Below are 15431 nucleotides of genomic sequence, written 5' to 3' on the forward strand. Positions count from 1 at the left end.
CGACCCACCAGGTTGGTGGGGGCAGTCATCAAGCAGTGTTCTCCTCCATGACTGAAGTATCCTCAGCATAGTACCGCCCCGCCGCACTCCTCCCTTTCCGGCGCCATTGTGATTTGCCCCCTGTCATGGATGGGGCATAAAATTGATTGCTTTGTGTGCCGTGGAATGCTGTGTCACAATGACACTGGAAGTTGAAGTTACCCAATTGTGCTTTCACTGGGTTATTTAATGGAAGGTACCGTCATCTATTACCTATTAGAAGTAGAATTTTCCATAATTTGGTATGTTTTTTTTTTTTTACTGATGGTCTTGGATAGTAATTACAACTGTTTTTTTGCAGCAACTGGATAGCTACAAATCCATCCAAGTTTTGAAATTGAAAGGGTGCCCTCCCCTTTCCACATTTTATTAAAACTGTTAACCTACTGTTAAAGGAGCAGTCCTGCCAATTTCAATATGCTGTTGTATTATTGCTCACACTACCCTTGACTTGTTAGTACATTGCATTTTTCGGCTCAGCCCTTTCCGAGATCTGGGCTATTCTAATGGGGGCAGATTTTGTTTACATTAAAAACTATCTACTCCAAATATTGATGCATAACCTTTTGGATGATTTTGGGGGGTAAAAATCTCAGGTACTGACAAGTCTAGGGTAGTGTGTGAGCATGACGACTGCATGTTGTTTTAGGAAGCCGGTTGCATGTATGTTGGAAACAATATTTGACAGCGTCTTAGGTTGGAAACAATATTTGACAGCGTCTTATACTGCAGCGTCTTATCTCTACTACAAATTATGATGTAAATGTGGATTTATTTTTTATGACATGAATACCAGGCTCTACTGTATTTGAAGAAACTGACAATAAAGCTGCCACTTGTTAACATGGTGTTGCATTTCTGTCTGTTGATCTACAATGACGTGGTTCTCTAGCAACAGCTGAGCCAATCAGTGCAAAGCTCATAAACATTATGGACAAACCGCTTAAGTTCTCCTGAGAGGTGTTTTTGGGCGCAATAAAATGCTTTGAAATACACCATCAAATAGCCTAACTTTCCATCTAAAATAATGTTGCATACCAGGTCAGAGAACACCAAGGATTATGAAAAAAGGTGGACATGGTAATGTAATGTATGTCCTCTACAAGTCTTCTGTTGTCCAGTCTTGCACTTTAAATGTCTGTATGAGCACTGTCTATGTCCATACTGTCTTAAGTCCATGTATAAGTACTGTCTTTGTCTATACTGTCTATGTCCTTACCTAGATTAGTCTATGTCTGTATGGGAAAGCAAGAAATGTAATTTCAAATTCTTTGTATGACCAGTGCATGTAAAGAAATTGACAATAAAACCTACTTGACTTGACTTGTAATTAGAGTGGCATGGCCTCTTTCACTTAAAATGTAATTTGAGTAGGCCTAAGTTACTTAGTTACTTTATTAGCTTTCCTCTTCCTCTTGTTTATTTTTCTTGAATGTCGTCCTCCATAACCTCTATCTCTTGCTCGGCACCAGCCGTCATCAAATACATTGATACAATATAGTAAAATAGTGGAAATGCTGTGTGCGATCCTGCACAATCTTTCATTTCCGGCGGATTGTGGCATTATTGTGCATGTCATTTAGTCTCTCAGTCATTTTTTTACTCAGTCAGGCCAGGTTCCAGTGTAATTGAGTAAAGTAGGCTACTTGGGTCAAAATGTAGGCTACTCAACAAACCTTTGCAGAGAGAGAGAGAGAAAGAACATGAGCTATGGCGTTCGAAACTGCTCTGACCTAAGCAAGTTGATTGCACTAACATTTTAATCAGAAAGTTTCCTGCTTCCTGTTATTCATCTGTGATGAACTGTCTTGGTCTGGCTGTCTTGATCAGCGATTGGCCGCAACCACTTCAAATGCATTGGCTCTCGGAAAAGAAGGATGGACATTATTATCATATTAGGAAAACGCACGTCTTCAACGCCCGTTGTCTCGGTAGCGACGCGCGTCAGGAACGCGCGCTTTGACATGAAATTACGGGCGTCGGTGACGTGCGTCGTTCCAACGCATCATGGCGCGCGTACAGAGCGGCCGTTGTTGGTGAAAGACGGCGAAAAAAGCGCCCGTATTCCGGGAAAACGGGCGCTTTTAACGGGCGAATTTCAATCTTAACGTGCTACTTTGATCCGAAATCTGGCCGTTTTGGCCTTCCATATGAATGCGCATTTAGACAGCAATGCACCCTGGATGAAAATGCTGCATGACGGTTAGATTTCCTGTCAAACTTCGAAATTTCGTCGACGTTGCGTTGACGAGGTGACATGTCACATGGTGTAAAACTATCGCGGGATGAATGCGGCTGCAGACAGATCTTGCAACCTCTGCAGTTGCTTATCCCCTTCAACGCTCGTCGGCGCTCGTCGGCGGACTGCCTCCGAGGTCACGCGCCCATGAACTGGTTGGTCAACAACTCACTCACGTGTGTATATGGGTCTTGTCTCACACCTCTACACAAGTTTGCGCAGGTCCCCACTTCAGCTCCTCCTCACTGCCTGTCCCCCCACTCCTCACACGTGGTGTGTTAGTAGAGCAAACCGGTGCGAGCTCATCGTCTCGTTCATATTTGTGGCCGACTTTAAATGCGCTGTATTTAATAACACCCACATCGTGACAACAAGTTCTCGCTGACGTCCGTTGCGCAACGTCGACGCTCGCAATGAAGTCGTATGGGCTTATTGTCTTCGTGGACCGTAACAGACAAACCGTAAGTTCCATAAACTAATCAATGAGACATTGGCTACGTGTACATGATGTTTTTAAGTCCGATTTAATAAATGCGATTTAAATAGATCGGATTAAGAGTTATTTTGCGATGTGTATACATGGCACTTTCACTTAAATGCGATTAAACGTCTGGGGAAAATAAAGCATTGCGATTGGACTGAGGACGCACGTGCTGAGCGAGCCAAATAAGGCACGGGGGCGTGGTTCAATGCCACCGAGATGCAGGTCATCTTCCCCACGAAAATCGTTGCCTCAGGCGGACTGAAATCACAACATTTCCCCCTTTCTCCCTGGATCATTTACAATGCTACATTAGCTACCCTGTTAGCATAGAAAAACGAGTGGTCAAATGGTAATGTGGAGTAACTTTGTTGTGCTTCATTACTTTGTGGGGCACTTTTACATCAATATATGGAAGCCACAACATTTATAGTCGCTTAGGGACTTTAAATTAAGCAAAACTTTCATGTGAAAATCAACAGGAAGTGCCGCCATGTTTTTCTCACTGGCAAAGAGCTTTTGGTTTGCACGCATGAGCTCCAGGCCAAAACTGAGCGACTGCCACCTTGTGGACACAAGAGGGAATCACAAGAGGGAATCACAATTCAGAAACCCATCACGGGAGGGCGGACGGACGGACGGAAGGACGGACGGACGGACGGACACCAAAGCCTCTTATAGAGATGCGTGGGACGCATCTAAAAAATGGAGTAAAGTTGTTCATACACCCAGTTAACACTCCTAATTTAATTTCACAGATTCCGGCCCTAATGTGGCGCAGGGCGATTGTCTGCTACGCGATCGACCTGGCTTCAATTCCGGCCTGGGTCCTTTGCCAACCCTTCCCCGTCCCTCTCTACCCATTCACTTCCTGTCACACACCTTCACTGTCCTATCATTAAAATAAAGTGAATAGACCAAAACAAGTCCTTAAAAAATTCACAGATTCCCATCATAGTTCAAATGTGCCTGCAGATATTCTGTTGCATATGAGTGTGAAATGTTTCACTGGCCTGGGCCCACTCATATTCTTGTGAAAACAGCAAATTTCATGTTCAAGTCTTATTACGCTATGTGTGCCAACTGTAATACACAATGAAATGAATGAAATGATCTTATGGGCCAAATAAAATGACTAGGCTGTCTAGATTTGCCCCCCGGCCTGAGTTCGACATCCCTGCCCTAAACCGCGGCTGAAGTGCCCTTGAGCTAGACACATGAGCCCACATTGCTCCAGGCATTTGGTCTTCTTTAACAAATACACTGTAGCCTACACTGAATTAACTTTAAGTTACTGTAGAGAAAAGTAGTATAGCCTGTGTAGCGAAATGCATTCTTGGTGGAGGATAATTTCTGGTTTCTGCTTGGTAGTAATAGCAGAGAGTCTATAGAGGTAAAAGGGCTATGGTAATAGCTGGGAACAGCCAGAGTGTAATGGTTAGGGAGTTGGACTGTAGATCACAGGGTTGCACTTCATGACTGAAGTGCCCTCGGGCAAGGCATCTAACGCCACATGGCTCCTGGGACTGTAACCAATACCCTGTAATATGAGTAAATCGCTTTGGATTAAAGCGTCAGCGAAGTGTAATGTCTTGAATTGGGGAAATAACAATAGTCTTTACTTCAAGCATTGTTCTTGTGCTGTCTGTAAATCGCCAAGTTTATCATTAACATCATTGTCTTTAGCAGTATCCATCTGGTGGTTGGCTATTAGCCAGGCCATGCCCTCCTAGTGACGCAAGACCTTCTGCATTGCTTCTAGTCAGGCCAAGAGCAAATGAAATGTAAATATCGTTTCTGATCTCCCGAAAAAACGGGAACTCCACTCACTTTGTCGAACACAAGTCAACCAGTAGCAAACCAAGGGTGGCGGGTCAACCATGCCATTTTGGAAACGTTAATTGTTAAGCTCTTGGTCAGACCAAGTCTCGAAGAGATTTGAAAGTCGATGATAATCAGACTAGTTGGCTATAGTCCATAAACATTTCAGACGGAATGCACTACTACTGTTGGTCATATTCCCTGAGGAGATGCTGGCAACTTGCTGGCGGTGACAAAAATGAATGGGAAGCACTAGTTAGGCCATGGATGGCACACATGCACGTGCGTTTAGTCTTATGTAGCAGCCAAAGATGGCTGTAGTTTCAACAATAAAAACACCCATTCTGCTTTGAGGCAATGCAATTTTTGAGGTCCACAGGGGCAGTGTTCAGTATAAATGGAGAGAGAGAGATCATCATTAGGCCTGTATGAATAACTACAAATGCACCTGGAGAGTGCAGATCTCCACCAAGGAAGCTGTTTGATAGAACATTTGACTGTGTTACACCCTATTTTTTAAGTCTTCCTCACCTCTTGTTGTGGAGTTAGAAACTGGAAAGTCAAAATCTGCCCTATTCCGCAATCGTGATCCGAATCACCTCCACAATTTAATCACATGTTCCTTTTGTCATTTCCAACAAATCCACAAAGTTTCATCCACATCCGTCCATAACTTTTTGAGTTATGCTGACAGACAAACAAACCAACAAACAGACAAACCAACCCGACTGAAAACATAACCTCCTTGCCTCCATGTTAGTATTTCATGTTTTTTGCCAGTGGTATCGTGTGACCCGGAAGCATTTGAAGGGACCTCGAGGGAGTTTCTACACAGTACATTTTCTGGTGTTAATTCAAGACTTGACAAGAGATGAGGAACCAACTACAAGAATGTAGTATTTGACTCTCAAAGTGTTGAATTCACAGAGTAACATTTACATTTTAATTCAGCTATTTGTTTCTTGGCCTCCTATTGGCATGGCTAAATGGTTAAGGAGTTGGTCTTTTTATCAGCAGTTGCAGGTGTGGATTAGCCTGATTCTCACCAGACCTCTCTCTGTGTGTGTGTGTGTGTGTGTGTGTGTGTGTGTGTGTGTGTGTGTGTGTGTGTGTGTGTGTGGCTCCGGAGCCCCCTGGTGGAGCTAAGCGAAGCTTCACCATACACAGAGCTCTCGAATCCTGCCAGACTCCTCCAGGTCTCGAGCCAGAAAATTGTTGTTTCAATATCAATGCCGACTCACATTGAGGTGTCACAGGGCAAATTATAGACTACATTGGGTCTTTATAGATTAAGGAAACGTTTTAGAAGGAACTTTTTGGTGAAAAATGATAAATAAAACCTTATGAATGCCTTATGAAGGTGAAGCCAACGCATGTTCTCTCAGACCTAACAGTGGAGATCACGAAGCTGCGCGAAACTACACTACAGGGCGAGAGTCAGGAAAGGTTCGAATCCCACCCTTACTAGTATATTCGTCCATGGTTGAGGTGCCCTTGACTTCAGCAAGGCACCTGAGTCCACATTGCTTCTGCCTTGAATAAACGAAAGAGTAATGTAGAGTAATTTTGAAGGGTTCCACTGATTGCTGTGAGTTGTAGCTACTTCCGCAAAGAAGGTTATGTTTTCAGTCGTATTGGTTTGTCTGTCTGTTTGTCTGCTTGTTTGTCAGCAGGATAACTTAAAAAGTTATGAACGGATTTGGATGAAACATTCTTCTATATTGCTAGCCTAGAAATCTAGACGCCCCTAGATAGCGCAAATTACATTTCAGGACAGGGCGAATTTCGACATTCCAGTTTCTAACTCAACAAAAAGAAGGCAGAAAAACGTTTCTTTTTTAAAAGGGTGTAACATAGTCAAATGTTCAATCAAACAGCTTCCTTGGCGGAGGTCTGCACTCTCCGAGTGCATTTCTAGATCATTATATTTTTCAAATACCCTAGGGGACAAAGCGCAAACCTAAAATGTATGTTTTGGTGTCCCAGAGAAGATATAGGTGCAGGGTAAATACACCAGGCACGATTTATGATGCGAAAGGGTTTGCTTTATTTTGTTGAAGCTCTGTCAGCAGTGCAGTACATTGCTTTCAATACAAAAAACCCCATCAAAACCACTTCAAATAGCGTGCATAGACATGAGTCAGTACATTATTTGAATGATTGCCATGCACCATGCCCAAAAAGACACATGTTGGTGCCTATCTGAGGGCTGCAATGCCCAGGTTGTTGTCGCGTTTGTTGAAGATGACGTAGTACTCCCTGATGAAGACGTCTCCCAGGATCCAGAGGCTGGAGCCCACTCCATTGCTGAAGTCATTCACAAAACCAGAGCTGCAACTATACTGGGTCTGGGGGATGAAACAGTTATTGTGTCAAAAATCAAGAAAATAATAAATTATTATTTATTGCACCTTGAAAGATGCTTGTGAATAATAATGAGATAATTGTAAGCTTAAAAGGTACCCAAGAACACAACAGAGAGACAGCAAACACATAGTCAGGCCATGACAACATACTCTACATGCAATATTGGACTCAAATATATATAATTCAAACATTTAAAATCATCGTGAAAATCATGGAAACATACAAGCTTCAGTCATAAACAGGACCATACTGTACCTGGCGAACGTATGTAGAGGCAGGAAGGCTGAAAGTGTATCCGTTAATGGTGAAAGTCACTTCAGGCATGTTAGCAATGTTACTGCAGCTCACCTGGAGGAGGAAGGGTCCAGAGATGACATGATGTAAACACTAAAGTAAGTACCAGAAGTACCAAGTAATGGCTCTATAAACAGTACCCATCAACCATATTTAGTACCACTGAGGTTTTTCTTATACTTCAGACATGTTTCGACGGTATAGCTTACGTCTTCATCAGAGGGTCACAAGGACAACTCTAACAGCAGGAGTTGTGACCATCCTTATTGAGAGGTCTCACCTCCATAGCAACATCAGCTGAGCATGTCACGTATCAACATCCATGTGACAATCTGATGAAGACGGAAGCTATTCCGTTAAAAAATGTCAGGTAAAAGACAAAACTTTTCTGTCTGAAGTATAAGAAAACTGGAAAAAGTTTACTATGACAGTTAGACATAATGAACGTCATCAATCTACATATTTGGTAAAACTGTAGTATAAAAGAAAAAAAACGTTCAGAAGACTTTTTCTTGGGCCCCACCGAAGCTGCCAGTGGCCCTGCGAGTACTTACTTGACCATTGGGGGCTCCAACAGCGTTGTTGATACTGGTGACCTCAGGTCCGACGATCATGGAAGTGCCAGTGTCCACAATAGCCTGGCAGCCACCATTGCAGGCCACCACCTGACCATTGACAGTGATGCTGCAAGTTTGGGTTCACACAAATTAAGGCATGAAAAATCAGGTGTTGTAGGCTTGTTCTAAACAGGCTTTAACAGCTATGAAACACATAGGCAACGAAATATGTTGGCTATATATTATATAATTCGCAAATGGCAGAAAATATCATCATATCATAATACATGTCCACAAATTGTTCAGCTCTCTCAGGTAAGCAATGGCAGCATTAGGCCAGGGAAAAAATATAAGCATAGCTTCCAAATTATATAAAACACATGGTAATTTTCTGTCTGCGTATTACTTACCATTTTCCAATGACTTTCCATGTATTCCATTTTCAACATTTGCCTATGACTCCTCTTTTTCATATTGGACTTAATTTAAAATCAACCTCATTGAGGTTCCCATCACTTCAACACACACACACACACACACACACACACACACACACACACACACACACACACACACACACACACACACACACACACACACACACACGCACACGCACCTGTCCATTTTGATCTGCCAGTATGTCTCGGAGGACAGGGGGATCCACACCAGATTCCCATTGTAGTGCTCAGCGTCATATCCACCAAACACCACCTCGCTTCCTGTGTCAGGGCTCCTGCACACATATTGGACACATTTTAGTTTGAAATTGTAATCATTTGCACAAGTGGAAACAACTGTATGTTACTTGCCCGGACAATATTTTATTTGCACGGGTGAACTGAAGAGGCAGACATTCTGTTTAAAATTGTGAATAACGGTATGTGGAAGGTGCAAACACACAAACGCACGCACGCACACACATACACACGCAAGCATGCACGCACGCGCACACACACACACACGCACGCACACATGCACGCACGCACACATGCACGCACGCACGCACGCACACATGCCCACGCACGCATGCACATACACTCACCTAGTTGTTTTTAATGAACAAACTAAATTACTGATAGTGCCATAGATCATAGTGAATGAGCGTGGGATTGGCAAATGTCAAGATAAACCATAAAGAATTTCCCACCTGCTCAGATAGACTGAGAAGTAGTCGTTCTGAATGAGGCCCTGTTGCACCATGTTGTCGAAGACGGTGGGGACTCCCTCCACTGCCATGCTGCCGTAGGCCAGACCCAATATGCCGTCGGCCTGCATGTAGAACATGAACGGAGCCTCCGTCTGGCTAAAGCCAAACTCCTGTTTCGTCACCGTCAAGCCTGCAACCTAGCAGTCGGGCAAACACAAGAACAATATACGAGTAAAAACATGCTGTTAGCTAGAATGTCAATAGCAGCTGGAGAAACACAAACCACAAACCTTTTTTGGTTTGATTTGATTGTTTTGTTCCACTTGTGTGCTGTGTGCCCTGAGGAAAGTCTTTGACTGTTTTTTTAATAGATTGAAGTGACATTTGTGATGGTAAAAACATTATTGTGGCTAACTTTACGGAGCCCTTAAAAAGACATGTGAGAGTAAAAAAAAATACCTACATGTTTCTTGTGCGCACCAGAAGCTCTCCTGCCCACCAGAAACTTTCGCGTGTGCACCTGAAACTGTAGTTTCTAGTGGACACGACAAAGTTTCTGGTGGCCATGAGAAACCCTTATTTTTTAACTCCCAAATGTCCTTTTAAATGCTCCTTACAAACTGAACTAAAAGGCTCATATTATAATGTTCATACCAGCACAGCTAGTTTAGTCCATGGGCTAATACACTGCTCTGTTCAAGCTATAAACAATAGTGACAGTGATTTGGTCACACTAACATCTGCTTCTAAAAATGCCCCGTATGCATTTGGATAAAAGTATTTGCAAAGTCATACAAAAGTCAATTCAGTGGGGTGCTGTGGCCATTGCACATGAATGTCCAACTTGCCCATGGTGACCAAGGTTCGAATCCGGCCAAAGTCAGTTCCCAGCCCCGCCACATGTCTCATTTCACACTATTTTAGTTCCAATAATGGCCGAAAGCAAAAAGAAAATCTTATTTTTTTGTAATTTTAGTTTGACGAGGACGACTGGCAGAAAAGACACTTAGTGTCAATGGCACAATCCTGACTAAATAAAGAATAAATATGAAAATGAAATTCTAAAAAAAGAAGTGAATTCTGCACACCTGAAGAGTGTCCCATCCCAGAGAGCCGCTCATGTATCCAGTACCATACTGGATAGTGAGGCCCTTTCCAGCGCTAACGAAAGTAGACGACTTGTAGGGATCAAACTTCTGATGGTTTCCTGAGGAAGACAAGGATATCTGTTTCTGATATGGCTGTCACGGGTAAGTGGTTATATTGGGGTGTCATGCTTGTGGTTGCCGGTTTGATTCCTGACCCGCCAGGTGGGTGGGTGGAGTACAGTATATCACGAAAGTGAGTGCACCCCTCACAGTTTTTGCAGATTTGTGAGTATATCTTTTCCTAGGAACGCATTACAGAAATTTAAGTTTGACACAATGATTAGTGACCTTTTAACCACATATTTATCCGCTTAAATTTCTTGATCACTCAGAAAAAAACAAAATACAGCCATTAATGTTTGAACATGTACCCACAAAAGTGAGTACACCCTAGATTAAAATCCGGTAGAGAAGGGGGCCGTGTTGGTTCGAATTGTCTCGAAATGAAAAGGGATTAAAAGGGAGGTCATCGGTGTGCGTTTCAACCTTTCTTTGCATTGAACTTTTACATTTTGAGTGTGCACCTAGCTTAAATAGATTGGTATGAGATTTAAATGCAATCCTATGGAGAATATCATGATCTGTTTCAGTAGTCACAGTGCATGTTGACATGCATGTTTCTTTTAGGTGAATTTCAGATTGCCAATGTTGACAGTATTCCTGCATCCCCAAACCATGCCAGTCCCACTACCATGCTTGGCTATTGAGAGGATACACTTTTTTTTGTAAAACTCACTTGTTTACCACTACACATGCTTGACACCATCTAAAGCAAATTTGTTTATCTTGGTCTCAAGAGAGATGAACAGACCAAGGATATGGATCACTGGAACCATGTCGTGTGATCTGAAGAGACCAAAATAAACAAATTTACTTTAGATGGTGTCAAGGATGTGTGTCTGTGTGTGTGTGTCTGTGTGTGTCTGTGTGTGTGTGGTGTACCACAGGCAGGGCTGCTGCAGAGAGTGGAGGGGACCCAGAGGTTGGCAGAGCCGGTGTCAAAGACGACCTTGAAGGACTGGGGAGGTGTGCCCAGAGAGATGACGCCATAGTACTCAAGCTGAATGGGGAGAGAGGGAGAGAGAGAGAGAGAGAGAGAGAGAGAGAGAGAGAGAGAGAGAGAGAGAGAGAGAGAGAGGCACGTTAACAAACACCAAGAAAGCAGAGAATGCGCGCACACATCAGTGGCACAAGTGCTGGACAAAATAAAATAACTTTTTAATGGCACAATGTTTCGGACGCTAAGTCCTTCATCATTATTGCTCTTGATGATGAACTATGCGTCCAAAATGTGGTGCCATTAAAAATATGGGAGCATATAACAGTGTTGTTAACACACACACCTGAAAACTGTAGCACACTTGATCACCATCATCCCAAGATCAAATTTAACAAAACTTACTGTATTTTGGTAATACAGTAAATTATTAGTTTATTATCTTGTTTATTAGATCGAATTTGGCAATAGACAGCGCAGTTTCAACCATCATCCTACACAGTGCCTGGTGAGACCCCCTACTGTCTCAAGCCAATCTGACCTGTGCACAAAATGGCTCCTCTACAGTGTGGCGGTTCCACAGTGTCATTCAACTTCAGTGTCACCGTCACAGACTCGTTGATGAAAAATCCAGACATTAAAAAATTCATAGAATTTGATGGTGGTGGTAAGTATTTGTGAAAAAAGTAACATTTGTAAATGGGCAGCATGAATTCTGGAAAAAACTGCTAAAAATATTACACAGTGCACTTTTAAGGAGTAAATACATGGCAAGACTTCTATGGTCAAATTGTGCTCTCTGCACATAATGACTTTCACGTGTGGCTGTTCCTAGCCAGGCCACGCCCTCCTAGTGATGCAACACCTTACACCCAAGAGCAATGTAGATATTCTATCTGATCTCCGGAAAAATCAGGAACTCCACCCACTTTGTTGGGAACCAATCAACTTTGAGCAGCTCCAATGGCCCAGGCGTGTTCAGGGCAGCGCATGGTTTAAGCAGAGATGCTCCATTGGGACTAAGAAAATGTTGGTTTAAACTTCAGCACAGGCTTTGCTGGCCTCAACCAGTAGTAAACCAAGGGAGGCGGGTCAACTATACCATTTGGAATCGTTAATTGTTATGCTCTAGGGCCAGACCAAGTCTCGAAGAGATTTGAAAGTCAATGATAATCAGGCTAGACTGTTCCACACTGTCATTCATTCATTTCAGTGTCACCGACTCATTAGTGACACAAACCCAGTTTCAAAATCCTCTCACATCAGGGAGCTCCGTGGCTCAGTCGTGGTCCCGCTCTTTCTCTTTAACTGCCCTGTCAGAATAAAGACAGGAAAGTCCATAAACAAATCAAAATAAAACACCCTCACTCACATCAGCATCGTTGGTCATCTGTTCGCCTCCGAAGACGTTGGAGTCGAACTTGCCTATGGGGTTGTAGGGGAACCTCCGCCTGAACTGCTCCCACTCCCCCCTCTCCTCCATGGTCGCCCTCACTGACTTGTGCTTAATCAGGGGCATCCTGGTAAAAACATACAATTCAGACACACACACGCATGCACGCACAAGCACATGCACATGNACATGCACATGNACATGCACACACACACATACAAGCACATGCACGCACGCATGCGCACACACACACACACACACACACACACACACACGCACACGCACACGCACACGCACACACTTTTAGAGGCTTATCTTTTGCTGCTTGCAAAAAAGACATGGAGTTATTTATATATTAAACATTTATTAACAAACTGAACAACAGAATTGCATTATTGCATTATGGCAAACAACACATATGCAACAACAGCAAAATAAATGCTGATGACAAACCTATACCAAAAATATTTTCAAGAATGATGCATTGGTTGGTAAGAAAATTTGCCTTGGACTTTCACAAAGCTACCACATAACACACAACACCTAACAAAATACAGTATGACATGAGGCCCTATTCTAGGCCAACCGTATATGACATTGATTGACAATGAGCTTGCTTACCTAACCAAGCAGTGGGACAGTGCCACCAGGGCACACAGGACGATAGCCACCTTCATGTTACTGTTCATCCAGAGACTGACTTGCGATGAAGTGAACCTCTTGAGTCATGCCAGACGTTTATATACTCTACCGGTCTCCATCAGTTACTGTATCTTTCATCAACACCGATAACACCCTTTTTTTAGTTTCGCCAAATTTGGTATGGATAAGGACTGAAGCACAATGTTCTCATTAATCTAAGGTAAATGTTTGAGGATTAATTACTAAAGTAAATAAGGTATTACACGTCATTGATGTAGAACTGTGGTTGCATGTATTGTCTAATGAGTTTTTCGAAATGTGCTGGGACAAACGTAGGCTAAATGTCCTTCACAGATACCACTGTGGTCAGCAGTCTCATTGCCATGGAGTGAAGCCAAGGGCTTTATTAATCACATACGCACATTTTACATGAAGGGAAATGATGAAGGGGTCATCCGCTCTGAGTGTAAATAAATAAAGACCTAAAACACATACAAATAAATACATACACTTGAAATTGGGGAAAAAAATAAGTTACGCAAACATTAAAAAGAACAAAATGCTCTCTGCATTTCTTTCTCTCTTATCTAAATTGAGCTAAGGTGTGTCTGGCCCACCCAGTTCAAACCTTGGTTTCTGCATGCATTGGTACTGGCAGACTAGTGATTTTATATTGTTTATAATGAAAAAAAAAGACAATTGGAAAAGAGAAATGGAAGTACTAGGTCTGCACACCGGCAGTACCTTTTTGCAGAGTAGTTGTGAACCTTCTCAGTTAGAAGGACATGTAAGAGTAGAGTGCACACAAAACTTATCATACTGAGATTACAAAGTACATGATTAAAAAACAAACCAGCTGACTTATTATCAGGCTCTGCTCTGGACATAATGTTTTTTTTAATTCAGGTGAATGGGTAAGAGGGGATTGTCTCAATTGCTTTTAACTGACTTGGATCAACACGAAAGTGAAAAGCAGAAAAAGCAAAAGCCCAACTGGGAAACTCTCATTGTCATTGTGACAGCACTACACACCACACAACGAAATTGCATTTATGCCTCATCCATGCAAGGGGGCAGCAGTGCAGCGGGACGGTACCATGCTCAGACCAGGGTACCTCAGTCATGAAGGAGGATGGGGGAGAGCACTGGTTAATTACTCCCCCCACCGACCTGACGGATCGGGAGTTGAACCGGCAACCTTTGGGCTACAAGTCTGACACCCTAACTGGTTACCCGTGACTGACCCACCGCTTACCTGTGTCTGCAGAATTCAGCATTGTGGCAAAGAATTATAAACACCACTTCTTATTACATTGTAATAACAGCATATAGGTACACACAAATGCATGATGTAATTAACATATTGGTGCATGCTATTACATATTATTACACTGGTTATTACACTGTACCTAATGTGGTAGACCTACTGTAATAGTGAACCCTTAAAACAAATGTGTTACCACAACTTATTTTCTTAGTTTCTTCTCTTCCTGGTTCACCCCTGTTCTAGGGCACTCTGAGTAGTGTGAGTCTCAGTGCATTGGTGAGGTGCCTGGACACTTTGTCACAGTGAGGCTGGCTTTCCTCTTGTCAGGAGAACGAGCTAGAATTGATCCACCGCAGGAAGACTCGATACCTCCCCAGCACTAATGAACTCCATTCTTATCAGCTTTAACCAAGGCATGCTGCCTGGATCCCCCAAGGGCCGCATCGTTTCCCCCTCTGAGCTGCTACTGAGCTCCTATTCTTACACTATATTTTACAGCCCTCATTACACACATACAGTTAAACTGTTTGTTATTAATGCAGCAATATTGTGCTTGCAGGCCCACCGACAGTGGCAGGCAAAGTTCAGTTGTGCTAAGCCAAGAATTGGGTCCCCATTAAATTGTAATTGTATGAACTACTGAGTGGGGGGCCCTTTCAGATGATTTTGCCCCGGACGGCCGGGCCCCTCAAAAGCTGTCAGTGACCCTGTGTACCTGCACTGCAACATAGAATTACCATTTATAGGGTTAGGTATACAGTACAGTGCAGGGTAGACTGAGTAGGCCTACCGTCAAAGTACTTACAGTATAAGCTCACTCGGCGCGGCCATCTTAGCGACACCCTCGGGGAGCTATTTCAGACTGGAAAGACCAGACCCCCTGAAAATGACTGGCTTTGTTGTACTCTCAGATATCTAATCAGGGCCGGAATAAGGCCTGGGGCCCCTAGCCTGCAGGTTGCCATGGGCCCCCCGGAAGACACATTTCGTGACAAATTTACATAGACAGTGTTATGGGAATTAAGGATAACATGTCTAC

The 15431-nt window shown here is 43.1% G+C and overlaps 1 protein-coding gene across 1 annotated transcript; it reads right to left on the reverse strand.

Annotated features, from left to right (window-relative positions):
* Window positions 1–6603: 6603 nt before the first annotated feature.
* Window positions 6604–13213, reverse strand: LOC134468921 (pepsin A-like). The gene is made up of 9 exons (XM_063222854.1): window positions 13105–13213; window positions 12463–12610; window positions 11036–11153; window positions 10034–10152; window positions 8946–9142; window positions 8415–8531; window positions 7796–7925; window positions 7203–7295; window positions 6604–6928 (listed from the first exon to the last, which is right to left on the reverse strand). Exons 1-9 carry the CDS (start codon window positions 13170–13172, stop codon window positions 6779–6781), a joined length of 1140 nt encoding a protein of 379 aa, XP_063078924.1. The 5' UTR covers window positions 13173–13213; the 3' UTR covers window positions 6604–6778.
* Between the last annotated feature and the right edge of the window lie 2218 nt (window positions 13214–15431).

Source organism: Engraulis encrasicolus, chromosome 18 (genome assembly GCF_034702125.1).
Source record: "Engraulis encrasicolus isolate BLACKSEA-1 chromosome 18, IST_EnEncr_1.0, whole genome shotgun sequence".
Lineage (NCBI taxonomy): Eukaryota > Metazoa > Chordata > Actinopteri > Clupeiformes > Engraulidae > Engraulis > Engraulis encrasicolus.

Excerpts from the sequence above, each read along its gene's own strand:
- LOC134468921 (XM_063222854.1), bottom strand. The coding sequence starts at position 13,172 with ATGAACAGTAACATGAAGGTGGCTATCGTCCTGTGTGCCCTGGTGGCA. Across the intron at positions 8,532-8,945 it reads TTCTCAGTCTATCTGAGCAG|GAGCCCTGACACAGGAAGCG; the intron begins GTGGGAAATTCT and ends ATATGTGTGCAG. Across the intron at positions 6,929-7,202 it reads CCTCTACATACGTTCGCCAG|ACCCAGTATAGTTGCAGCTC; the intron begins GTACAGTATGGT and ends TTCATCCCCCAG.